This window comes from Lotus japonicus, chromosome 4 (genome assembly GCF_012489685.1).
Source record: "Lotus japonicus ecotype B-129 chromosome 4, LjGifu_v1.2".
NCBI lineage: Eukaryota > Viridiplantae > Streptophyta > Magnoliopsida > Fabales > Fabaceae > Lotus > Lotus japonicus.
Genome location: NC_080044.1, coordinates 70,706,988 through 70,734,358, shown reverse-complemented (window position 1 = coordinate 70,734,358; position 27,371 = coordinate 70,706,988). Strand labels below are relative to the sequence as shown.

The following is a 27,371-nucleotide window of genomic DNA, read 5'->3' as shown; positions in this document are numbered from 1 at the left end:
CAGTTGATTTTGGATATGTGGAATGAACTCACTGCACTCCGGTGTGTATACAAAGGATTATAAGTAGTTGCTACAATGGGTGTCTATGATATGCTGGCACAGTTGAATATTGGAGTCAAAGTTAAAAAAACATGCATACCTTTTTGCAGAGCCTCAAGCAGAACTTAAGTTATTTCCAATTAGCCATCAAACCGTTTACTACCAATTCTACTTTTGGGTGGCTGAAATAATTAGTAGACGTTGTGTCAGAGTTGGGAATTCGTAAAAACGGGGTTGCCCTTATTGCAGCATTTATATTTGACTGTGTAATGTTTGAAAAAATATACTGACAAAGAAAGGAAACAGGTTTATTGATTATACCATATATCATGAATTAATTGACCTTCTTTGATTTGGTGGCCTTTCTTAAGCATGAATTATTACCTGAGCCTCTCAGTCGGTGAAAGGTGTTTATCAAAAAGACTTGGAAATACTGATTTTATTTGGCATCACTACATGGGCAGTATATTAGGATATAGATTGCAACCTGAAGCATCTTGACATAAGTTTTTTCAACTTAATAGTAGTAGATACAATATGTCTGGCATTAGATAACAGATTAGAGTATTTGGCTTATTACAGAATATAGATGGAAAACTAAAATAGTTAATGTACTGGATCAATGGGAAGTGGACAACATGGAACTGCCACAAAATTACACATATGATTTTAAGAGAGCCCCCCAAACTGTTTTGACCACGTAATTGTCTGCAAAAACATGACAAACATATATAAAAAAGATATTGAAATGATATCCTTACAACAATGTTATAATTTAATACATATAAGAGTAAGATTTTAAAACTTACAGTATTTCATATATGATGGTTCTTCAAACGTTTTGAAAAACTTCATTGTATACCACATTTTTGGTGACCTTTGAGATTAATCCATCTTCATCTAACAATAAAATTTTGAGACCTTTTCTGGACTTTACTCTTGATAAGGCAACATATAACTGTCCATGAGTAAATACTGGCTTAGGCAAATACAAACCGACATGAAAAGCGTCTGACCTTGACTTTTATTAATCGTCATTGCAAAACATAAAGCAATGGGAAACTGTCTCCTGACAAATTTAAATGGTAAACCAGAGTCTGTAGGTACTAAATCCATTCTTGATATAAGAACCTTCTCACCTAACTGCTTCCCTGATACTACATTGGCAACAATAACATTTTTTCCCATATCTTTAACAATCATTCTAGTACCATTACAAAGTCCACCTGCTTGGTCAATGTTGCGCAACAACATAATAGGGACACCCACTTTCAAACTCAATTTGTGATTTGGTATACCGGAACATTGAATATTATTGAGGAACTCAGTTGTGAACCATTCTGCTTCGACCTCTGAGTCTTCATCTGACCTGCAAGTTGTATCACAACTCAAATATTCTTTAATCTCACCTGGAATTTTACCTAGCATTTCAGTATTAATAATTTCTACACTTTCTAATGTAGGAGCCAAAATAGCCCTATCTTCAAAGAATTTGTAATTCTTTTCATTCAAATTTTGCAGCATTTGAGGGTAAGCAAAGTCAATCAAACTTTGAATTGGATTATCAGAGTCAAGAATAAGAAGATCATCTGGAATCTGAATTGTAGAATCTTCTGCATCAATTGTATTCACCTTTCCGTCACCAATGTCTAATAGCCAGTCAGCAAACCTTTTAATTTCAATCTTTTCATCATGACATTTTGAGCTAATAAGCCTCATGTTTTTGGTAAGTTTTAGCACATGACATTGCTTCCAAAGATAAGACGAATTGATTGTGGCACTAACAATTTCAGAACGACTTCCTTTCTGAATAACTGGCAAAATTTGCCTAAAATCTCCACCCAAAACCACCACTTTACCCCCAAAAGGCATGCCACTATCAACACTTTGATGCGACTTCATTATATCATTTAAAGTCCGGTCCAATGCTTCAAAACACCATTTATTGAGCATGGGTGCTTCATCCCATATGATCAAACTTGTTTTTTGTAACAACTCTGCCTTTAAAGAACCTTGTGATACATTGCAAGTTGAACTCTCTTTTATAGAAATTGGAATAGAAAACCTAGAATGTGCAGTTCTGCCACCAGGTAAAAGCAAAGAAGCAATACCACTTGAAGCAACATTTAATACAATCAACCCTTGTGCCCTAACAGCAGCTGATAATGTATTCCACAAATAGGTCTTACCAGTACCTCCAAAACCATATAAGAAAAAGAGACCTCCAGCTCTATTCATAACTGCATCCATTATGGATTTGTATATCTTATGTTGTTCAGCAGTTAATGAATTGAGTAATGATTTGTGCAAATCTTCCATTTCAGCTTTATCATAATTCAATTCATCCGCTACAAATTTGTTCTCAAATTGGGAGTCATCAAATAAGTGTGGAAATGGTAAGCATGGATAATCTTTTAAAGATCTTCCATTCATATGCAGTAGTTTCTCCAATTCTATTAAACAAAGATTCTTTAAATCATCATCATTTATATGAAGATCTACACCAAAAAAAACCCCAATAATTATCTCATGCAAATATATACATTAACATAATTTCGATAAAAAAAATTTCCAAACCTGAATTGCGCAGCTTTTTCCTCCTTTCATAAACTATACTGTCAGACAAAATTCTCCAAGACTTTTCCCACACAAATTCAGGTTTGCTCATTGTGTTTGTTGTAAGCAACATTACAAAGAACTTTCGCAGCTGGGTACCTACAAAAATATATATGGTAATTAGATAATACTATCATGAACAACAGAGGAAGTTGATATAAATTTCGTGCTGTATTTTATGACAAATAAAAGACATTAATTGGATGTTACACACCTGATGCTAATTCATTTGCTTCCGTAATTGCATCTAAGAATTCCTTATCATCAGCTATAATCCTAAGGCGTAACATGCGTCACGAAATGTAGGATATTCAACATCATCCACAGTGCGAATGCTCTCCCAACTTGTGCAACCTTTCTGTAGAGTCAATAAAATTCTCAAGTAATAAAGTTCACCAACTCCATGAGGAATATATTGGAGTCTTCCAATAGATGTCCCTTTCTTCCTTGGGATGCCATGAATGAGTGTCTTCATCATATACAAAATGGGATGGGAACTCTGCATATGTAAACGCTTTTCCTTCACCATACTTACAATTGGCTTTCATCCAAGCTATAAACATAGTGTCTTTTTCAGTAGCCTTGTCTACCACGCGCTTTAAATCATCATGATCTTTAAAACAAACACTTTGTTTATTTGGGAAGATGAAATGTCACTTTTTTAACCGAAGGCCATTTGACATGAATAAATAATTTCAATGTCCTCCAAACTGCTTCACACGGAGTAAGGTATCTACAATCATAATATTGTTTAATTTCATCTTTGACCTCAGTCTCCGTGCAATCTTTGTTCTGATTGGATATCTCAACATTTACTCTATCCGGCCCTTTGCTAACATATTTGAAGAGATATTTGATTGCATTTGACTTGTTGCAATATTCAACATTGATATGACCATTGTATAAACATGAGTAATTGAGGATTATAAGGGACAACAAAACTATTATCCATGCGAATACCTTTCTTGTCCACATAAACTCCAGTGTCTCTTCTTTTATAAACAGGATAACCATCATCATCAATTATAGTGCTTTCTTGGAATTTTTTCGGAAAAAATTTACTGCACTTTCCATCTGTCATGCAAGGAGATTTGTAATGTCCCGAACCACAAGGCCCATGCAACATGTAAGTAGACACAACGTTGTTTAATTTAGGATATAATATTGGGTCAGGAATCTCAGCAGAAATGCATTTATCAATGTCAGAAGTTGTTACTAATTTGTTCTCTTTAGAAAGCCATAACAAAATATGAGCATGGGGTAATCCTCTTTTTTGGAATTCAATTGTATACATACCTGGAAAAAAAACATACAAATAACTATATATACAATAAGTTATAATTTGAAAACAGTAAATAAATGGAACATACCTGCATCCAAAGGTCCGAAGATGATGCCACTCTTCAAGGTTGCTATTAAATGGTCAAGTTTGATTTTAAACACTCGACAACAAACATCAGGACGTTCGTCAGCACGAACATTTCGTGGTCGCACAAATCTATCAATTTCTTTCCATGCAGAATTGCAGGTGACAGTAATGAAAAGGTCAGGATAACCATAACGCTTGCATATAGCCATTGCATCCTGACAACAATCAAACATATAGCGTTTTCCACCAATAAAGGATGCTGGGAGCACAATACGCGTCCCTAAAAAACTTGGATCAGTTTCTCCTCTAGACATTGCTTCTTCAAGGCCATTGAGAAAATCTGCTCGAATCAGTTTTTGATTATTTCTAATAAATGAAAGCCTTTGTGATTCAATCATAGTAAAGCAATCAACCACAAATTGTTGAAAAAGCCTTCTGCATAAAACCACATTCCCATACTCATTATTCCTTTCTTGAATTCTGAATGTTATGAATTCTCTCAATGTGACGCGAGGTTTCAAGCGAGAGCTAGTAGTAGCAGAAATACCAGATAAAGGAATATCTTCTTGCCAACCATCTTCGCCATAAGGAAATATCAAAGGATATTGTAAAGGAATAAACGAAGTATGAGTTTCGTGAATCCTAGAAAGGACACCATCTTTTTTGACAATAATATCACGACCAACTTCAACTGTATCAAAATCTCCTACAATAAGTGCTGCAATCTCGTCAGACGTAGGAAGGTTATATGTTCGGGGGTCCTTACCTCGCTTCCGAAAAAGTCTCAAAGCAAATGACGAAGATTCTTTCTCATTGATATAATCTCGCACTTTGCGAAATGATTTTGCTAAAACATTGTTCTCATCAATCATTTGCTTTAAATCCTCAACTAATGATATATCCAAATTCTCCGCTGTGTTCATTGAGCTGCACATGGGCCAAAACACTTGTTAAATTTCATGCCAACATATTACATGTAAAAATGATAAAAAAAGATAAATTACTATATAGAATATAAAAACTTACTTAAACGGCTTCATTCTATTGGAATTTTCATTCTGTGTGTCATAGATATAAAGTTGGGCAAATTTTGGTGATTGACCGGCTTGAGGTAATAGAGTACCAATTCTGTGATAATTTTGGCCACTCAACACAAATTGAGGGGGGCCTCCACCATTGTTCAAAGAGGATTCAACCTTCCCACCAATTGAAGTAAAGGCGAACATACTATTATATGCTCTAATATTATCCTTAAAGTGTTTTGATCGGGAATCTATACCATGAAGCAAATTATACAACAACAGTGGCGGCTTAGATATAAATGGTAAGACCACCTTTCCTTTCATACAACACCGATAGAATTCGGGATTATTAGACTGCTTACTTTTGTCTATTCGTTCTTCATACCACATCTGAGCATGGCAAATTCTGCACAGAAAAGATGCATCTCCAAGGTCTACCTCGTCTGTAAACACACAAATGAAACGTTACATTACAGCTCGGTTGAACTTACGCATGGAACCTCTATTAGATAACAAAAACTAAACAATTACCTATTAACTCAGCATCGTCGTATATGTTTGGAACATTAAGTGGAGAATTAGCAGCTGCATTGAACTCAGAAACCAGTTTCCGACACAGAGATACACCTTCCCCAGGCTTAGTCTTAACAACAGAACTCTTTGAGGAACTTGCTCTAGACTGTGCTATATTCGGTCTTTTACCAATATTCTTTTCTTGACCTTCAGTCTGGGGGAATCACGTGTTCCTACTTAACAACATTTACACATGTTATTAACTATGAAAAGAAAATAAATTAATCATTAGCAATTCGGGACGACATACCTGTGTTGGAATCACGTTGTGGAAAATTTTCTTTGTCCATGACCAAGCAGCTTCTTTTGATTTTGACATGTTGTATTCTCCTTAACCTTGCAGCTGCACTCTGCTGGGTTATAATAATGTCTTCAGCTGCACATATTGAACATAAAATCATTTCAAAATATAACATTTATTGTCAATCATCAATCATTTAAATCATAGTAAAATGATTAGATACCAGTTTTTAGGGAACCATTGGAGTGGACATCTTGCAAAATCGAAATGTGAGTCAAATTGGAAGAAGATGTTGAATGAAACCCGCCTGAATCAAACACGGATTTCTGTGAATAATACACAATACTTCCAATTCAACCTCAAGGATATAACACGAAATTCAGATCTTACAAAATGTGCTTTTTGTATATCCCTCGTTAGGAGTGGCACCTGGAATGTTGATTGCTCTATCCAAACGCATCCCACTGGATCTTCCATCATTTGGAACTGACATGATATTTGTTATATTTGATAACAATGGACTGCAACTCATCTTCCTAGACTTTGAACCTGTTTCATTGAAATTAAGAGCATTATATAAATTAGTAGACACAGGATAGGAAATGACCAAAATTTTAGCCATTTCACTTAACACTAAAGTGGAAATCACAAATTAGAATTTATAGCATAATAAAAAGTGCATAACAACTGCAATGCTTGCCTTGCCCAGTGCTCCCACAATTTTCATTGTGAAAAATTTCTACAGAACTTCTTTTACGATCCATTATTTGCTTCCTGATACTTCTGGATGCTTTGCATAATAATGCTGCTAAATTTAGACCATTAAACTACTTGGCATGTACAAAAGTGTCTTCGTTAAACGAAAAATGGTACTAATATTAAGATGAATTCAAAGGAAGCTTATATAGCAATATGACCAAATTACCTTGGACCTTATCTTCGCCAGGCGTGTCCCTATGCACAGATGAAGAGTCCATAACAAAACTTTCCTGATTGTGCCCAGGTGAAGAATCCCCTTATAGTAATACCAGGGTATGTTGATACAATAGCCAAGAGCAAACTCCTGATGAAAATACATACACTAAACTACAATTACTATCTCCAAATTCAGAAAGTTCAGCAACAGGTGGTATGGAAAATTCATGATTCAACCTTGAAGGTCAAATATGAGTTTGTGGTTTAGATATTTATATCCATTGCCACCAATAAGTGAAACACATGATACCAAATACCACAATAGCATAGGCGAGAATATCACATCAATTGGATTTGAATAATGAAATATAAAAGCCTTTATTAAAGTGGTTTGGTAAATTACATAAAAAAAAATGTGAATGGAAGTCAACATCAAAAGTAACTCGAAATGGGCCTTTGATAGCTTAATAAAGACAAAAACTTACACTTAAGATTTAAATATACTACATAAGATTATTTAGGAGCCATTACTCTTTAAATAAAATCTGATATAAATGCTACCCCTTATATACACTGTCTTGAAGTGATGTTCTCTTTGCCATGTAAAGATACTTTTCTACTCCAAAACAACCATTTGCATGGTTTTAAGAAGAGAGTGAAATCACTTTTTCATAACACAACTTGACATTAATATTAATAATATTTTACAAACATATCTTGATTGGTAAACATAGATGACATATTCATATCGTGAAACAAACGTAGACATAAACCACTAAACAACACAACATCCTAATTCCTACAATTAGGCCAACCTAAGCCTTTCTTGAAATGTCCACACTGGACCAGATCTGGCATTAAAAACCATGCAAATAAGCAACCCAAATCCCCCTAAAAGCGTGTACAATGGCCAACAACAATCTCTACTTGAAAATCTCCACATCAATCAACCTGGATACACCATCAGTGAAGTGCATTGACATCTTCTGACCATGCTGAATGTCATGAAGTTTACAAAATTTTCTCCAACCCTTTCCAAGTTTAGTGTAGGTTTTATCTGGCCTGAAAAGGATGTTGATGTCCTTCTTAATTCCAGTTGGTCCTCTTATGACCCAGGGCTGACGTCCGTTTTGGCGAACATATTCAGCCACCTTTCGAGGTAAGTTCTAGAAAAAAAAATGAAAAAACATCATATACTTAAGGGGAAACGAATGGTATCAATAAGCCTTAGTTTTACAATTTAAATCAAACTTACATACTGACTTCCGTACGCACGGTACGGGGTCAGAGTCGTGTTGAGGTGCATGCGATACTGAGGTGGCCCTTCATTTGCTTGCACAGTTGTTCCTCCCAGGTGAGCCACCATTTCAAGCTCTTGCTCGGCCTCAACAGAAATATCAGTGCTAGAGGGTGGTGGAGCATATGGCACAAGGGCTAAAGCTTCTGACAAAGCATCTTCTTCAGAGCGGTCTATCCGGACGCTCTCGACTTCATCTTCTTCCCCCCTGACAGACCCAGAACCTTCTACAGGTGCTCGAAAGGGATCATAGCTAATCTCATTGTCCAATAAGTCAAAAATCCTCATGTGGAAATGAGATGCAGCAACCATTTGGAGGACACACCAATGTGTCTCATCCAAGCCATAGAATGAAACAACTGCACCCCAACCTTGAAGGAGAGTTGGTGTTGTAAAATCCATATTAAAGTCCACAATGTAAAGCCTCTGCAAAGGGTCTTCAATCAACCATTTGGCCCCAAGAACATTAGCCCAGTTAAGCACGAATTGTTGGTCAATCACAGCAATTTCCTAGATGCAAAAAATAACCAGAGTAAATAAATTAAAATGAAGCGTTATAATAGTTTAAGAACATGTGTTTCCCAGTAAATGCAAGGAAGCATAACGTGCAAAAGGAAACTATCATGAAGCGTTAGAATAATCAATATTTAGTATGTTCCTTAGGCACTATCATGAACCAAGCAGGTCTGGGTTAAGTCTTGAACCAAGGTTTACCAAATAAATGTCAACGTTTCAATAACAGTTATATCATGGTTTGTTTACCAAATCCATACTGAAAAAAAAAAGACCCAAAAAAATGTGTTTTGAGGTCTAAAGTGGAAATAGCATACTTCATTCTTGCGCGGTATGATACAAAGGGTACCCATGTAACCACCAAATGGAACAAAGTGAACCATGACTTGTGTGAAGATTTGAAGCACAGATTGAAAAGTAAGACCAAAAACAGCTTAATGATGCATGAAGTTAAAGTCCCTGGAAGTACCTATTTATAGGATGGTGGGCAAGTGAGGCAAAGTTTTTCCCACCAAAACGAACATAGATATCTTTAATGACTAAATCATAAGTTTTTTATAAAATAAATTATAAAGAAATTCTTATTTTGTAGATATATAATTATATAGTCTAAAAAAGATACTCATACATGCTTGGAGGATCGGATTAAGTTATTAACAATGAAGCTAACTTTTTTGAAAAAAACATATTTACATAATGATTTACTTGGAATTAATTTTGTTTCAGAGAAATATAATCATTCCACTTAAATATATGCGGCAGATATTTTTTGGGCATGTGCTATTGCTTGTGAAAAAAAGAACGTGTATAGTAAATATCAAAGATACAAAGAGTAAAGACATGAAACTAACATTCTTGCAACGTTAAATGCTCCTTTCATGTCAAACTTATCTGATACACCTGGCCAGCATTAGCAACTCTGTGAACTGATCCTAAAACATATTTTATGAGGACTATGTTCTACCCAAACCATTAAATATGTTAATCCTAAAAAATGTGATTAGATTACAAACTAAAGTAGTTTAGTGTTTGCACCGGAACCCAACCCTCTTCTGAATGTATTTATTACAGATTGTATATGCCATATACAAATTTGGAAAATAAGAATTTCAAATGAACAAATGTACAAAAGGTGAGGTTTTATCGAGATGGCAACACCTGTACATGAGCAAACTACTACTATGTCCTGTCAACAGAATAATCCCAGATTTGGGTGCTCAAGATACAGGGGTAGAGATCAAGTTGTTTGCACAAAAAAAGATCTTTCTTATGTTGATCAACAGTAGCATAGCAGAGGTATAATTACAGCCAGATCTCACCACATGAGCAAACTACTACTATGTCCTTCCAAACCGCTTGAGCCCCGTAATTTATTAAATGCTTCCTTCTACAAATAACCTTTCTATTACTTGCACCATTCTTTTAGTCTTTGCCATGATGATTATGATTAAGGCCGGATGTGATGTGAAACTTATATATTTAAGAGACCATGAGGTAGACAACCACCCACATTTATTGCGCCTGAACTACAGTTAGTGAAATTGAGAGTTTGTAATAATATGCTATCCTATTAGCGGTCCTTTAATTAAAAAAAATACACTAAGCCCTTCCATTTTACATGCGTCCTACATCCAAAATAAGAAAAGTCACTGTGCCCTTATATTACATGCTAACGTGAACTCTTGGTTCAGTTTAACATCATCACCAAATGCCAAGGTGGAAAACTCTCAGTATTTGAGCTTCCATTTAATTACTTGTTCTGAGTAATTTATAAATATAACAACAGATGTAGACATGTAGTCAAGTAGTCCATTAACAAAGTTGTACAACTAATTAAGTTCACTAAGGTCTCGTTTGGAAAAACAGCTTAATCAAGCACTTATGGTCATAAGCGCTTATGACTCATAAGCAAATTTTAAAAATCTATTGAAATAAATTAAACTTAAGCTATATATAAGCATAAGCTGTTTTTCGTAAGCTATCCTGAATAGCTTATGAAAATAACCTGAAAATAGCTTATGACAGCTCATAAGCTGTTTGCATAAGCCCTCCCAGACACGGGCATAAGAGCTTATGTTGTCAGCTAAACTCAAATAATCTCTACCAAACTGGGCTAAAGTTGGAGTCTATAGAGTTAGTGTGTGTTTGGATTTAAGTTTGCAAAATATAGTTTGAGTGAAAGTGAGTTTGCAAAATAGAGTTTGAATGAAAGTGAGTGGATTGTAAAGTGACTTATGTTTGGATGTTTTGATTTTAAAAGTCCATTTGATAAATGAAACTTGATTGGGTAATAGTAATTAAAAGCACTTATAAAATGTGTAATTACAAAAAAGGATATGAGTCAATGGAGTTAATATCACTTATATTGATTCTTTTCCTTTTTTTTTATATCTCCTCTATAGTAATAATATATTTTTAAACTCTTCCCAGTAATAAAATCTGTTTAGGTTCATGTCTTGACTCATTGTATCTCCTTCAAAGTAATAATATTTTTTAAAAAGAAAATAAAATGCATTTTAGTAGTTGAAATTTGTAAACTTTAGATTAATCAATTAATTAAGTCTTAAGTATAGTAGAACCAAAATACTTGTCACGTTTAGTGTTGGAGGTTAAAATAAATTATAAAACATATGAAAATATAAGGATAATGATACATGTTAATAGTTATAAGTTGTAAGTGTATTAAAACAATGCATGCGGTGATGATAGTGGGGCAATAATGTCACATATAAAGACACGTCAAATTTTTAAATATAGTATTAGAATTGCAACCAACTTTCATTCAATTGAAAATGGATGCTTTTTTGTCGTTGATAAAACTGGGTTTTAGGAACATAACTTGGTTGAGACAACTGAGATAAAAGTTAGCCATACAAAAGGGCACTGCGTTTTGTGCAGTCTGGAAGCACATTAAGAGGGGTAACCAGTAATATCTAGTATAACCATAGGAATTGGACACACAATGCTCCCTCTATTTGCAAATTAGTCCATCAAAAGTCTTACAATTTTGCATACTCTTTGGAGACATCATGAAATGAATTTTTAAGGACTATAATGCAATTCTAATTTGTGGACAGGGTGAATTGAAAATGTGTTTAACAATCCACAGCAACTAAAAGTGTTATTTTGCCCACACAAAATTCATTATTATCTTGTCTAGTATAGATGAGTACATGTAGTATCTAGTATATCCATAGCAATTGGACACACAATGCTCCCTCTATTTGCAAATTAGTCCATCAAAAGTTTTACAATTTTGCAAACTCTTTGGAGACATCATGAAATGAAGTTTTAAGGACTATAATGCAATTCCAGTTTGTGGACATGATCAGTTGAAAATGTGTTTAACAATCCACAGCAACTAAAAGTGTTATTTTGCCCACACAAAAATCATGATTATCTTGTATAGTATAGATGAGTACATGTAATATCAGGATGCCACTAAGTTTCATCCAGCCTAACTAAGAACAACAAAATAATCCACTGCAAGGTTCAAGCAGGAAAACTCAGTTTTCACTTGAAAAACACAACCCTTTATATACCATACCCTTGATTCAAGAGTATCTAAGTTTATAGTATAAATAATAGGCCACAGCAAGGTTCACTTGGATGGTATTAGTAGATGCTTGATTCTACTGCATACATCTCAATTTTTAATAAACCATACACTTGATTCATGGGATCCTAAATTTTTCTTAAACAACAAAACCCATTACAGTTAAGTGTGAAATGGTTTGATTACGTTCCAAGTATGATCTACATGGATTTTAAGTGTGGAATGGATATAGTGGTGTATGTAAGTACTTACATAATTGTCATCAAAATAAATTAAAGTAACATAAATCAACCATGTCCACTACAAAAGTACCTAATTGACGACGCAAAATACTACTTTCATATTTATATTGATGACCATGTCCATGGGAACTGGTATTTCTTGGAACAAACAACAGCAATTGAAATAGCAGACTGGAATTTAAAAACATAACATAGATAATAAGGTGAAAAAAGACACTGCAACCACATGTTGCTTCTTAACAACTTAAAATTACACCAAATACATTTAAAACAACTGCATCGTCAATATGATAGGTCTCAATTCTTCTACTTCCTCATCTTTGGAAACACCTTCTTCTTCCTGCCCGTCAAAACCAACACACCATCGTTCTCAGGTGAAGGACTCCTCTTAGGACTGATGATGTCTTGAGTATTTCCAGCTAGATCAATCGCTGGAGATTCCAATGACATAGCAGGTTGATTCGCAGGACCTTCCAAAGATTCTTCAGTTTGGGTGGCTTTCTCATTGGACACAACAGCAAAGTCTTCCAACAAATCCTGCAAAAATATCAATTAATACTTAATTATAACCTTGTCTATATAATGTGGTAAAGAAGGAACAATAACATACTTCTAAAAATATAAACCTTCGCTAATTCCTCATGCTTCACAGCTTCTGGATTCAGAGTAGACTGAGGGGTGAGCAGCAAACGACTTGAAGAGGCACCAACCTTTATCCCGTATTCATTAAGATCAGGACCAGCATTAGGTAAATAAACATAACAAAAATAAGGTAGAGAAACACCTACACTGTTATCTAACTGCAATGTTTTGAACTGCTCAATAATCGATTGATCAGTGCAGACACGCTTTACACGATATGAAGTCTCAAATCTGGACCTGTCAAACCTCTGACCTTGGAAATTTTTAACCTCAATCTTGAAAAGAGCAGATCTCCCAACAAAGCTAGTTAATTCAACAGGAATCCCCATCCCATTATCATTCTGAAAGTTATATACAACCAATAAAAATTTTAACTTGGCCACAGGTTGTTCGTTAAAAAAATATAATGTTGAAACATACCTTGTCACAAGCATCAACCATTTCAGAGCAAGTTTTCCCAACCAGTGCAGTGGCTTCTTTATCAAAGAGGATAAAGTTTGCACTGCCAGAATTATCTTCCACCCTGACTTGAAGACGATACCTAAACCAAATGAAATATACCATTACTATCTAACCACCCAACGTTACCATGAGAACATTTAAAATGAAGTCAACCAAACCTAGGATAGACGGCCAGCACGTGACGGTTACATCCCTCACAGAAAAACATCCTTTCATCAGCATACACCTTGCGGCTACATCTACAGGCAGTGTACCACCAATCAACACCTTCTTCAAGAGGAAGAATGGTACCATACACAACACAGACACAATCCTACACAAACAAATAATATTATCATCAAAAGTCTGGCATATAACGCAAGAGTTATCAACATTTCTCATTTGATAACAATGAGATGCAATCTCAAACCTTCTTGATTTCCCTCAAATCAGCAATAGACTTGCTAATTGTCAGAACCAGGAAATCATCCTCGCCAGAAACGGTTTTGGAATCAGACAATTGGCTAACAGAGTGCGATGCACTTTCATTGGCTTCCAAAAAACTGCAAGGAACATTGGGCAGACAATCAAGTACACAATTTCAATGACTAAAATTTAAAGTCCAAAACATAGACGCATACCTGGTTTTCAAAACATCAGCCATTGGTAGATCTGGGTCAAACAGAATTTTAGTAGTCCCATGAACATTTTGAAGGCTGTTGTGCCCCTGAAAGGATTTGACTTTAGCAAACTGTATGATCACGACAGGGTTGTTGAGTTCACCACCGCCAAGAAAATTAGCAAGCTCATCAACATAAGCTCCGAATAGGGCGCACTCAACCCTGACCCTGGAAGTAAATGTGAATGACTACATTATAGGTTCAAACGATGAAAATCAAATAATCCAAAAACTTAAGGGAAATTACCCTGCAGAATCAATCTCAATCACATTCATCTTTGATTTCTTCCCATTAGTAACAATCTCCCTCTCAACTCCAACGCCGGTTAGAATGCCAATCACATCTGCAAAACATAACCATATGGAATACGAAATTGTTAAAGGGGTGGAACACATAATTGTCATAGGCAGATAAAAGTCTAAAATGATACCAATTAGGAAAGAGGAATCATAGGTAGGAGCTAAAAGGTCAGCTAGAGGAACAAAGCTGTAGGGGAACGCATCAATAGGAAACTGGTCCATTGGGCGCACTTCAGTGTTATACATGAAACATATCTTGTAATTATGACGTGTAGTTTTATACTCCCCACTACTATCCACTAACACAAATGAGGACACACTGTAAACCTTCCCCTCAACCAGTAACTTCTCAAACTTGTACATCAGAGTCTTTTTAATACTGGCATGGATCTTGGTACCCTTCAAAGTAAAGAGGCATACAACCATTACCAACACGGAATATTTAATATTATTCTGGAAAATAAATGTATAACATAGACAAATAGACAAAACGATATCAAGCCAGTACCTTATCATCCATCAGGACAAGCTCAAGAGAAAGGGGCAACTTCGATGTGGCAAACCCTTGGCTGTACCAAATCCGGATCACCTTCACCATAATCCTCCAATGTTGCTTCCCAGAACGAAGCTCAGCAACATTATGGTAAACAGACTCCATCACAAATCACTCAGAAAGGAAGTAAAACGTACAGGGAATGGTAAGCAAATCAACGTTGGTGGGTGGGTGTGGTAGATACAATGGCCTTGTACTAAATTTATAGTTGGAAAAAAGTAGAAACCGGGAGAATCACAGAATTGGAGAATGTATTTTTTTTTTTTTTCAAATTTGAAAAGGGGGAGAAACACATGAATCACACAGAGGTAGGTAGCAGTGGGAAAATCATGGTATTTGAGAAGTATGGTGTTAAAACATCTGCTAAAGATTTTTTCCTTCAGAGGGCTGATAAGAACCCGGGGAACGGAGACACGTGGCAAACTTCTTAGAGAGCGACACGTCAAATTTTGTCCTGGTAAACGGCTTGTGCTTTGTATCTAGTATAGATTTTATGTTGCTGTTGGAGTCAGAACTTCCTTTATGTTAGGAATTGATGTGAATATATAACTTCTTTTGTGTGCACAGTTTTAGTCTCTTGTTAAGTTAATAATTTATTTTTAAAATTCGTATCGCTACGTTTGACGGACGGTGAGATTTGATTGTATTAAATTTCATAAACTACTCTACTATCTGTTAAAGAAACCTGCTATATGAGTTGAAATTTATTTCTCTCTCATAACCCTTCTTTTTGTTTAAAGATGAATGAAATCTATTATTATTTAATAATTTTACATTTACAAATTAACAAGTGTCTAGTTATTAATTTAAGTAATCAAAAGAACATTAAATTGAATTTACTTAGAAATTAGTCAAAGCCTAATTCATTCTCATGTACATAATGAAAATATTAACATCTAATGGTTATGTGGCAATAAGTTTGGATCTCTCCTCAAGCAATATCTCAAAGTTTATTTTTATTTTTTATCAATATATCTCAAAGTTTATAAATGTGATAGTTATTTTTTTGGTTACAAGAGGAATTGTAAATGTGATAGTTTTATTACCCCTTCAAATGAATCCATTCAGCTTGAAACGAATTAATCAATATCCAATACGACATCTAGATACCAAGGTCTATGACCACAATGAAAATATATATAACTTTAAAACTGCACATATCATAATTTATGAGTATATTTTTATCTGTGCTCAAAACTATAGGAAGAAGAGCCAATAGTCTTCAAAAGGTACTTTGTCAAAAATATGAAGAGTAAGAAAGTTTAATCCAATTTTCCAAATCAAAATGAAAACTTAAAAGATAGCAAGGTGTGTAATCTAGAAATTAGTAATTTAGTAGTGTAGAAGGCATAGAGTAAGGGAAAGAAAGAGAGAGATGAAATGAAATGAAAATGAATATGAATATGAATGTGACATGGTCGGTTGGAATGCACCAAAGATGGAGAACACGTGGAGACAAAGTGAAGGGTGTTGTTGTCTGTCATGGCTTTCGGCACAAAACTATAGAGTAATGATATATACACACCTCCTTATTTATACACTTCATTTCCACCTATTTTTATTTCTATCTCTCTCCTCTTATCATCTATCACATCTTATACTTTCTCTCTCTTACTTTTTCTTTTCTTCCTATCTCTCTCCTCCTCCACCTCTTTCCACCTCAATTTAGAGGTGTGGACAAATAATTATTGCAAAACTATATGCAAATACAATCAAAAGAGAATCTCATTCTCATGCTCATCTTGCTTCCAACTTTCATTTTATTAATATTATTAATATTAATTATTAATTATTATTGAATGATAAATGATGATAACATTCACTCTTAACATTCTCTAAATATTTTTTATTAATTGATTAAAATTCATGTAAAATTCATATGTGAATCTCATTTTCAATATATTATAATTCACATGAATTTTAATCAATAAACAAAAAATAGGTTGAAAATAGAGTGTTGAAGTAGTGTTAGTCTGGTATTATTGAATTGGATACCATTTATTGATTTGTCCCTGCGTGTCAGTTGTTCATTCAGTTCATGCATCTTTCCATTATTACTACTTCCAAATACAGCAAAGTTTTCTATCCCTTTTCCCCATTTCTATTGTTATTCTGTTTCTTTCATACATCTCCCCTTTGAACCTTGGGTGCTTGGACCCTCTTCTCGATTCTTACGCCCACGTGGCTTCCTCGTACAGCCTTTTTATTATTTACATTTCTTCCTATTTTAATTAAATTATGGAAAATAATACTATGGTGGGTGGATCGTTCAACATTTGATCCTTGATTAGAAAACAATATAGCAGTTGTAAATAAATCAAATAAAATAAGAGCACACATTTGCGAAGATACTTATTAACTCCATAATGGACGAGAGAGATTGAGATTAGAATGACTTCCACGTCTTAATCTCTGATTGGAAGTATAATAAAGAAAGAGTTACTTAGGAAATGATGGAACCAAACTCAACCCAACGATTGAATATTTTTTTTCAAAAGAAATGGGTATGTGTCGAAATCTTGCATCATCCTGAAAAGGAAGGAATGGAAAGCATGCTACTGCATGATACATTTAAATTTACCCCTTTTTGTTTGTAAATAATGTTTTTAGTTTGTGAATTCGACCACCATTAGATTAATTTTCTTGATGCAGTATGATCGTATTAAGTTAGTTGGTCTCTTCGAATAAATTTTTTTCTATACACACCGACACTGATCAGCAATCGAACCTTGAACTAGCTAAGCTGTTTTGGTTTGTTTGTAAACAATTTTTTTAAAATAAAAAAATAAAGTCATCTGTTGTGTATATTAGTTTATTTTTCAAAAGCTAAAACTCCTCCTATTTTTTGTTTTTTGTCTACAATAAAAGTCCCTGAAGGAAATACTTGTGGTTCATTGTCTGAGATACATAACCATTTCTGTTCCTCAATTCATTCTCTTCCCTCACCTTACCTGCAGTATTTGCCATTTTTGCAAAGGTAAGCAACTACATGTTTATTTTGTGGTAGGCCTAGAGAAGAATTCTATGTATAATTCACCATAGATAGCAAAGGCACAAAGTGTATTTTGGATTCGATATGACCAATATGATTTGCATTTGGTTTGATATCATCTTGAGGGTGGGATTCCTTTTGATATGAAAGGAACACAAGAGGTAAAATCAGGGGAGGGAAATTTTAGTGGAGGGTGTGACTTACCTCAGATCTAGGGAACGTTTTATTTTTTGCTCTATATTTTCTTGCTATTTTCTTCATTTTCAATGACCCCATTTCCCTTGTGACTTGTCTGGTAGAGAGAGACAAGCACTGACTTTGTCAATGGTTGTTTGATATTGGTTTATTTAAAAATCTATTGCCTTTTTTTCAGGGATCAAAAGAGGTAGGAATAGAAGGTTTGAGGACATCACCTGTGCTTTGATAGGGTTGAAAATAGGAATCCTGAACAGGTGAATTCAGAAAGGATCTTGTAGGCTACCTCAGGATTTGGATTTTGATGCCTAGAAATTGAACTTTCTTGCCTTAGGAGCCTTCTTAGTGTTTTGATGGTGATTGAAACCATATCATAGAAAAGAGGCTTAAGGGAAAAGGGAGAGAAAAAAGTGGTTAAAGGCAAAGGAGCTTCTAGGATACTGGAGGGTAAGGCTATTGCTACAAGGCAAAGTAAACAAGCCTATGGAGGAAATATCTTCTTCTAGTGTTGCAGTACCATTTACACTGGGAACTTTGATTCAAAAGGAGTCTGCAGTGAAGACTCACATGGAGATAACTGGGCTGAAGATCATGGCCAATACAGCAGCAGCTTTGATATTAAATCCTGCAGTGGAGCACCAAATCACAGTATCTGCTGAGGTAAAGGAAAATCAAGGTGGGGATGCAATTGTCTCAGAAATGGTTATTGAATGTGAGAGTAATTGGATCTTGAGTGAAAGCCAAATCCAGCCTATGAAAGAAGATGAATTGATGTTGTCTGTGGATTTTCAGTGTCCACATGATTCAAGCTTTCAATCTGTGGCTGCATCCTTGAAGACTGTTTATTCTGAAATCGATTCACCAACGATCATCAAGTTTGATGATAACATGAGTGGTAAGCCCTGTATAAACAAGCCACTTCCAGCATTAAAGCAAGAGCAGAACACAGTTTATGTTGCAATGGATATTGGGAGTGAAAATCTAAGTGGATCTGAGTCTGATCCAAAATTTTCTGCTATGCTTCTTGATCAGTTCCCAAAGGACAATAAAACTGGGAACACAAGCTACCAGAATGTTTCGGAATTTAGTGGTGGTCCTCTATGGGGTTTCTCATCAATTTGTGGAAATAGACCGGAGATGGAAGATGCTGTTGCTGTCAAGCCTCAACTTTTTCAAGTCCCTTCACAGATGCTAATGGATGAACATGTGAATGAAAACACAAAATACTCACCAGCCCACTTTTTTGGTGTCTATGATGGACATGGAGGCTTTCAGGTATGCCTTAAAAATACTCTAATCAACTTATACAAGTTGTATATTATAGTAGTCATTTCTGACTCGAACATAATTGTCTCAATAGAAGATACTTGTGGTTTAAACTTCAAACAAACAAATATACAAACTGTATTTTAAATTTGATTTATTTCACTGAGGGGTGTTGTAATGTATTCCTAGGTTGCTAATTATTGCCGGGAACGTCTTCATTCGGTGTTGATTGAGGAGATAGAAGCTGCACAATCAAGTTTGGCTGAAGCAAATAGGAGAGAGTGTTGGCAGGATCATTGGAAGAAAGCACTCTCCAATTGTTTTCAGAAAGTAGATGACGAGGTTGGTGGTATTGATGCAGGTAGTAGGGGAAACAACAATAGTGGATCTGAATCTGAGTCTAATATTGAACCTCTTGCTCCTGAGACTGCTGGCTCCACTGCAGTGGTTGCCATTTTAAGTCAAACTCACATAATAATTGCAAATTGTGGGGATTCAAGAGCAGTTTTGTATCGCGGGAAAGAAGCACTGCCATTATCTATTGACCACAAGGTAAGGCATTTTCATTCTAGTTTCAGTGTTTTTGGTGAATTTGTGTTAGAAGCTGAAGTTGTCTGATTGAAGGAACCTTACTTCCTGTTTGTAGCCGAACCGAGAGGATGAACGAGAAAGGATAGAAGCTGCAGGAGGAAGAGTCATACATTGGAAAGGATACCGAGTTCTTGGTGTCTTGGCAATGTCAAGGTCCATAGGTATGTGTATATTGCATTAAATTCCTTCAGCATCTAGAACACAATTGATGTTTGTTGAAGAGTTGAAGCTTTTTATTATCTCAATCAAATGGTTTGACTATTATTTTTTCAACTCTTAAAAACATTATTTTTTTCGCAATTCACTGATGCTTCATTTGGAGAGGAAAGGAACTAAATGTGTTTTGTATATTGTTTGAACTTTGAATAGAGAGAAAATCAATTTCATTTCACATGTTTGGTTGAATGAGAAGAAGAAAGAAAATGAAGAATGAACATCTTTTTTAACTTTGATAGCATACAAAGAATTAGCTCAATCACAAACTAGACGAGAGAGATAAATAAATGAGTAAAATTGAAAGGAGAGTGAAATTTTTTCATGGAATTTGTGTTTTCTCTCCACTTGATGATGAGAGAAAGCATTAATGGGGTTCCCATATCAAATTTGTCCTTCCTCATATTTCTTTCCACAACTAAATTGAAGAAATACATCTCTCCTTTTCTTTCCACCCAACTTCTGTGCTCCCATTTTCCCCTTGAAACAGGGTGTAATGTATTTTTTCATTTCAACTTTTTTAAGAAAGAAGAATAGCTTCTTTTTTCTTGCAAGTTTTCTTTTATTGGCAGTATTGTAGCTAGTTTCCATTATTCTAAAAGATTTTGGAGAAAAGTTAACTTCACTACACTTGTTCAACGTGATTTCAGCCTACAAAAGAAAATATTGTTACATTGAAATAGCATTTGATTGAGCTATAAACTGTTATTAAGATCTGTGTATTAGTAATTGAGAGTAATTCTCCTTATATTCTTGTTCAACAGGGGATAGATACTTGAAACCATGGATAATTCCAGATCCAGAAGTTACTATCATGCGTAGAGAGAAAAACGATGAGCTCCTAATTGTAGCATGTGATGGTTTATGGGATGTAATGACAAATGAAGAAGCCTGTGATGTTGCGAGGAAACGAATCCTTCTTTGGCACAAGAAGTATGGCAACAATGGAACAACAACAGGACAAGGTGAAGGGGTTGATCCTGCTGCTCAGTCAGCTGCAGAGTATCTATCTAAACTAGCCCTCCACAGAGGAAGTGATGATAACATCTCTATAATAGTGATTGACTTGAAACCTCAAAGAAAATTGAAGAGAAAGGCATAAAATAATATGTTTCTAGCATGTTGGAACTTCATCATTTATGCTATTCATTCACTGTTTGTAATTTCAGTCATTAGCACTGTTTAGCCCCCCAGTTTTATACCAGGGCTAAGTAAGTTATATATGTTGTCAACGGCACTCTTAAAGAGTTCCAAGCATATCAAAAGTTTTTTACTAAAAAAATTACTTTCATGTTTGGCAATCTTCCCTGAAACTGCATAAGGGGCAAAACCATGTAAATCAGAAGCTACTACATTTTAGACCAAATGCAGCTCCCAGGACATCAAGTCACCAACTTTCTTGCCTTTCCAGGACTGGCGTTATCCTGCATACATGGTCTTACGACATTGCGGAGAACGCAATTCTAAACTACGAAACACAAACACAATTATACTTAAGAGACTAAATTTTTGCTAATTTTCTGCTCAAAAAATAAAACATGAAACCCAAATTGATAAGGCATTTTGACAAGTTCTAACTCAAATAACTTTGGGGGGCATTCAGCCAGAGTAAGTGAGTAACAATAGGCATAAACTTTCACGTTCATTAATAAACCTTTATCTCTTCTGAGTTTGTACAGTAGATGATATTATCAGCATCTTAGGCAAATCCTAGTGATACGTTTTGCTGCATTCATAAAATTTCAACATTTTGTTACAAATGTCCCCTAATACTCAATCTTCAGCATTAAATTCTTAATGAAGTGCCACTCAGTGTAATTTTTTGACCTTGCATTTACATGAGTTTCTCACAAAATTATTGCACTCAATCACTCAACAAAATACAGAATCTTCAAGGTAACTCTACGAGCCGGTTTATCTGACTCATCTGCAAACGATGCCCATATGCAAGCGATGCTCTACAATTACAACAAAAAGAGAATCCAAACTACAGTTATATATCAGGCGGAATTTGCACTTGCCAAGTGGCCACAGTACTGTAACTCAAACTGTTTATTTAAAGAAAAGAAGGAACTCAGATTATCCAGAAATCTTAGTATCTGAAGCAGGTTGCAAGAGAGCAAATCTCATCAGTTGTAATTCAGGTAATCATATAAGCAGCATAGGATAATCTTTCATCAAATTTCCTCATTTTAATTGAAATACATGAGGTCCAAAACATAATCATCTGTATCCCTTACAGATCAATACAATTGATTTATTTAGTAATCTACATTCAAGAACACCTGATAAATGGGTAAATAAAGAACAAAAGAAAAAACTTTCGCTTAAGTTCAAAATTCCAACCTTTATAAGGTTGCAAGTGGAGATCCTGCATTGGAGAAGTAAGCTGAAAGATCCACATCCAAGTCATCATACATGCTGGTGAAAGGAAGTCTCTGGAAGTTCAATTAGATATAAAGCATAAGAAATACTGTTGTGTATGGTATATGTACATATGCGTGAGATTATACATACCATAAGTTCCTGAGCCGACAATCTATCCTTTGGGTCTTTCTGTAGACTAAACAAAGAGCACATTGAAAAGGGGGATCAGAATACTCATAAAAATCACATTGTGATGTAGAATTCACAGCAAAATAGCCAACTGAATAGTGATTTAAGGTACCAGCTTTTTATGTTTGTTTTAAACACATGGAGGGTTGTTCAAAGCAATTAAGAAAGACAACATAAAAATTAAAATTACATAGGAAAATAAAGGTTATTATAGGTAGGTAGGGCTTTACATTTTGACTAATGTTGCCTAAATCAGCATTCTTCAAAATGATGGCTCCCCAAGCATCCAAACTATTTCAGGATAACCTTAAACTACCAGCGCTAATTAAAAGTTTACTCTGCGAGTGTGTGGTGTTTTCATTTACTTTTGGAGGTTTAAATTTCTTGATAGAACACAACTAGTCAGAAAACTTAGCAATTACCATGCAGAGATAAATGAGCAAAATTCTGTAGAAAACTGTTCGGATGGAGCACTAGGAGGAGGTTTGTCGACGACAGTTTCAATAAGTTCAAAAATACTTTCCCAGGTTTCACTTTGATCTGGTGGTGCGTATGGAAACCGCCCCATAGCACACTCGAGCAATATTAGTCCCAAACTCCATATATCACTCTTGTAGTTGTAGCCATGCTCATGGCTTCCATTGATTCTCTCTGGCTGTAAAATTGGCAAGAGTGGATTTTACATTCTGCACAACAGTGATGGATTTTGGTAGTAGAATGATATATATGCTTGCATATTTTACTTACAGACATATAGTTGTATGTGCCAATGAAAGTATTTGCTTGACCAGATGTACTTTCCATAATTGTACTCACACCAAAGTCGGTAATCTTTACTTCGCCTATATGATTAATCAACAAATTAGAAGGTTTTAAGTCTCTGTGGATGATATGTCTTTCATGGTGAAGATACATTAAACCCTTCAGCACCTACATCGTAAAAAAAGAAGAATAAACGAAGGGGTCAGCTAAGCTATTGTTCGGGATTCAGTGAAAAGAATTATGGGTTTGAGACTGAAATACATAGTCTTGCTCCTTACCTGCTTACAGATGGCAGCTAGATAAGGCTCTGGAATTGTTTTAACTTTCTTCAGAAGATCAGCCAAGGAGCCTCCATCCATGTACTCTAAGATGATTGATATGACACCATTATCATAAAATGACTGGTAGCAGACAACAAGATAAGGACATTGTGCTGATTGATTAATTTTCAGTTCTTGTGCTATCTGCTTGCGAATAGACTCCTCAATGTTCATTTGAATTATCTGAATTGTGAAGAATTCATACAAAGTGACTTAAGAACAAGGTTGAACGGATATACATAATAGCATTAACCTTGTAAAAATATCAGATAAAAAAGTAAAGTAATTAGCTCATAAGTCATAACTTCAAGTACCTAGTGATAAGAAAATCATGATATAGAAGTAGTAGCCTTCCAAGCTAAAAAACTAGAATACTAAGTTGTTCAATTAGCAGCCAGACAGAGAAACAAATGAAATTTAAAATTTCCAAAAGCAGGGCACGAAACCAATATGGGACACATTAATAAATCATTGCGCTCCTTCCAAAAATTAAGTAAAGAAAGGGAATGGTCAACAACGAAGGGCGGGCAGGGGCATTGATGATCTTAAGTCCAGATGTAATCAGAGTTCAAATCATAACTTAAATTTGTCTTGTCCAGCAATTGATTAAAATATACAAGTTCCTATGAGAAGAGACCAACATCTCAATCGTTATGTTAATTAAACACAATTCTAAAGTCAAAAGCAGGGGGAACAAAAGGATATGTTCGGACATCTGACATAATCGACAAGGAATCATCAGCAACAAAATAAAAATTACCTCACTGACTACTTCAATGAAATTGAGTTACTCCTACTGAAACTAAATCATGAAACGCAAATGGAAAAAAATTGCTTTCTGAAACTTATAGTATATAATATGCGCTCAAGTGACCCAGAAATGGCATGGAGAAAATAAGTTTCAAATTCCCTTGCTCAATGAATTGAATGAAATTGATGTAGAGAAATGCAAGCAACACTCACTCTAACACTTGATGTAGATAATAAGTTTCAAATTACCTTGCTCAATGAATTGAATGAAATTGATGTAGAGAAATGCAAGCAACACTCACTCTAACACTCTTTTCAACACCCTCTCTTTCATCGGTTGAAATTCATGAGGGATCCACTAAAATGTGGGTCTCACTTCCAATTTAGTAGGACCTACATGAATTTTAACCAATAGAAGGGAGAGTGATGAAAATAGTGTTAGAGTGAGTGTTGCAAGCACTCCTCGTTGATGTAATGGAGAGTGGAATGGCATCATGTCTACAAGTATGCAATGTGGGTAGAGAATGCCAATAAAGGTGAACTAACTAGGAACGAGAGAACAGAGATATAAACTCAAAGAAAGGGATGAGATATACAGCAGGTATACCTTTAATGCAAAAAACTGACTAGTCCATTTGTGTTGCACCAATTGCACTACCCCTCCACTTCCCTTTCCAACAACTTTGATTACGTCTATGTCTGCCAAACTTAACTGGTTGTCCACTGCCTTGATTGGGGGTGGCTGAAAACATAAAACAAACATTAAGCCCACATATAACCAAGTCAGAATTTAGCTAGCGCGTGTATTATGGTTTTTTTTTTCTAAACATAAAGGCCAACATTACTGCCCTTATTATACCAAAAAACCCCAATGGTTGGGATTTACAGCTGATTACTGTAGATTTGTAGAGTTTAACAGGAAAAAATTCAAACAGAGTCATCAATAAAAGTGTGCATGGGAATCAATGCCGGGTCCTCATTTAACATGCCCATGTATCTACTATCCACTAGTTCTGTTTTCTATAAAAAATTGACCATGTAACATCAGAAGTAGATAAAAGCGTCCATACTAACAAGTAGTTTTAATTGATTCAGGCAAATCACACAAGATTCTTGCAGAAACAAGGGGTTAATTACTTGGATCCAGGAATCCCTAGCATCCTCCCTAAAGGGTGGAAGAAGAGGATCCAACATGATCTTAGAATGCAAAATCATTTCTACAAAAATGTTTAAGTGTAAACCTTTATCAATTTCTTGGATAGAAGTGAAATGAATTTAAAGACTCAAAATTGTTTAATGGCTCACGCAGCGGATGACTTATGCTTATCAAAATTCGTGAGACACGAGTAAATTCGTTAAGAATACCCAATTCCAGTTACAACTTACAACATTAGCAGTTTGATATCTTAACCCAAATTATAAGGGGTAACAACAAATAATCCATTTGACAAAATTCAATCTTCATTTTGAAACAAATAATGCTCCATTTGGGTTTGGAAACCCTTGTCACCAAAGAACCTAATTCCTCAGATCCAAAAAATCAAATGCAACAGAACAGAACAAACAATTGAACGATCTCACTGGATATATATCAAGATGAATCAATAAACAACTGAAAAAACAAATTGGGGGAAAACAAAAGATTGAGAGAGAAAATTATTACAGCTTCCACTTCACTCTGAGAGACAATTCGAACTCCATCCCTGTTCACAAGCAGATCCCCATCCTTAAAAGTGCCACTTTGAGTCCTACAACACATACCCAGATGTCAAAATCTCAAATTGATCATTCAAAACCCAAAACCAGAAACAATCAATCACATTCATACAAACACAACACAGATTAATCAATCAAATTCAATGAACTCACAGGAATTTGGCATAAGTGGCCTCATTAGGTGCAGGAACAGAGAGTTTGAGATTGAGACCAAAGTTTCCTCTATTCATGATGATGGGGTTCACAGCCTCTGATAGAGAGAGAAAGAGTCTCAGCTTGATTTTCAGTGAGTGAGTCTCTCTCTTCTCTCTCTCTCTGTTTATATATGAGTGAGTGTATAGTGTAATCAAAACATAGGAGTAGTATTAATTAAAGTTAAAAATGATATATCTTTATTGAAGTATGAAGGTACTGAAAATTCTAATTTTGTGATTGGTTGGTAAAGTGAGCAGTCACCATTGACGAACTGAACCAGCTGCTTTGGGGATTAAGACTGTTGTGGACTTTTCAAATTTCCTCACCTATTTATTTTTGGAAAATGATTGATTCTCACACATTCATATACACTATTTAAGAGGGGTAGCTCAATTGGCAACGCAGGTCGAGTGTGTGTGGGAAGAGCGCTCGAGTTCTCAATCTCCACACAATGCATTCTGGGAGAGGATGAGGAGTCTTAACTATGACTAAATTCTGAATCTGACTGCATTCAAAGGGTGACCGGATACCAGATGTCTTATAATACGGGACGGAGGGAGTAATATACACCCAAAAGGTCCCTAAATAATAGATAATGAGGTAAGAGCTGGGGACATATGAGTTTATGAGGGAAAGGTCCAGAGATTAAATGGTGTAATTTATATTTCCGATACACCTAAAAGATGGTGGAGATTAGGGTGTCTCTTCAAAAAAAAAAAGGGTTAACCGTCTACTTGGTCCATGTCTTTGTCTCGTCGTTTGAAATTAGTCCCTCCCCGGAAAATTTGCAAGTCTAGGTCCTCTCGTTTGCAATAAG

At 35.3% G+C, this 27,371-nt stretch overlaps 3 protein-coding genes and 1 pseudogene across 3 annotated transcripts; 1 reads left to right on the top strand and 3 right to left on the bottom strand.

The window, feature by feature from the left end:
- Nucleotides 1-871: 871 nt before the first annotated feature.
- Nucleotides 872-8,968, bottom strand: LOC130713278 (uncharacterized; annotated as a pseudogene).
- A 3,546-nt stretch (nucleotides 8,969-12,514) lies between these two features.
- On the bottom strand, nucleotides 12,515-15,429 carry LOC130714246 (replication factor A protein 1-like). The gene is made up of 10 exons (XM_057564140.1): nucleotides 14,954-15,429; nucleotides 14,577-14,844; nucleotides 14,393-14,489; nucleotides 14,108-14,314; nucleotides 13,897-14,029; nucleotides 13,646-13,800; nucleotides 13,446-13,566; nucleotides 13,172-13,366; nucleotides 13,010-13,093; nucleotides 12,515-12,920 (listed from the first exon to the last, which is right to left on the bottom strand). The coding sequence occupies exons 1-10, from the start codon at nucleotides 15,101-15,103 to the stop codon at nucleotides 12,690-12,692; spliced, it is 1,641 nt and encodes a 546-aa protein (XP_057420123.1). The 5' UTR covers nucleotides 15,104-15,429; the 3' UTR covers nucleotides 12,515-12,689.
- A 2,393-nt stretch (nucleotides 15,430-17,822) lies between these two features.
- LOC130710002 (protein phosphatase 2C 50-like) lies at nucleotides 17,823-21,512 on the top strand. Its single transcript, XM_057559156.1, has 5 exons — nucleotides 17,823-17,975; nucleotides 18,364-19,460; nucleotides 19,641-20,003; nucleotides 20,098-20,203; nucleotides 21,020-21,512. Exons 2-5 carry the CDS (start codon nucleotides 18,669-18,671, stop codon nucleotides 21,355-21,357), a joined length of 1,599 nt encoding a protein of 532 aa, XP_057415139.1. The 5' UTR covers nucleotides 17,823-17,975; nucleotides 18,364-18,668; the 3' UTR covers nucleotides 21,358-21,512.
- Nucleotides 21,513-21,872: 360 nt separating this feature from the next.
- On the bottom strand, nucleotides 21,873-26,687 carry LOC130710003 (mitogen-activated protein kinase kinase 2). Its single transcript, XM_057559157.1, has 9 exons — nucleotides 26,513-26,687; nucleotides 26,307-26,391; nucleotides 25,251-25,385; nucleotides 23,852-24,076; nucleotides 23,559-23,741; nucleotides 23,234-23,466; nucleotides 22,773-22,818; nucleotides 22,602-22,693; nucleotides 21,873-22,213 (listed from the first exon to the last, which is right to left on the bottom strand). Exons 1-8 carry the CDS (start codon nucleotides 26,587-26,589, stop codon nucleotides 22,604-22,606), a joined length of 1,074 nt encoding a protein of 357 aa, XP_057415140.1. The 5' UTR covers nucleotides 26,590-26,687; the 3' UTR covers nucleotides 21,873-22,213; nucleotides 22,602-22,603.
- Nucleotides 26,688-27,371: the final 684 nt, after the last annotated feature.

Excerpts from the sequence above, each read along its gene's own strand:
- LOC130710002 (XM_057559156.1), top strand. The coding sequence starts at position 18,669 with ATGGAGGAAATATCTTCTTCTAGTGTTGCAGTACCATTTACACTGGGA. Across the intron at positions 19,461-19,640 it reads ATGGACATGGAGGCTTTCAG|GTTGCTAATTATTGCCGGGA; the intron begins GTATGCCTTAAA and ends ATGTATTCCTAG. Across the intron at positions 20,204-21,019 it reads GGCAATGTCAAGGTCCATAG|GGGATAGATACTTGAAACCA; the intron begins GTATGTGTATAT and ends CTTGTTCAACAG.
- LOC130710003 (XM_057559157.1), bottom strand. The coding sequence starts at position 26,589 with ATGAATAGAGGAAACTTTGGTCTCAATCTCAAACTCTCTGTTCCTGCA. Across the intron at positions 26,392-26,512 it reads GCCACTTATGCCAAATTCCT|GACTCAAAGTGGCACTTTTA; the intron begins GTGAGTTCATTG and ends TATGTGTTGTAG. Across the intron at positions 23,467-23,558 it reads GCACATACAACTATATGTCT|CCAGAGAGAATCAATGGAAG; the intron begins GTAAGTAAAATA and ends CCAATTTTACAG.
- LOC130714246 (XM_057564140.1), bottom strand. The coding sequence starts at position 15,103 with ATGGAGTCTGTTTACCATAATGTTGCTGAGCTTCGTTCTGGGAAGCAA. Across the intron at positions 14,315-14,392 it reads ATTGAGATTGATTCTGCAGG|GGTCAGGGTTGAGTGCGCCC; the intron begins GTAATTTCCCTT and ends ATTTACTTCCAG. Across the intron at positions 13,567-13,645 it reads GTGCTGGCCGTCTATCCTAG|GTATCGTCTTCAAGTCAGGG; the intron begins GTTTGGTTGACT and ends CATTTGGTTTAG.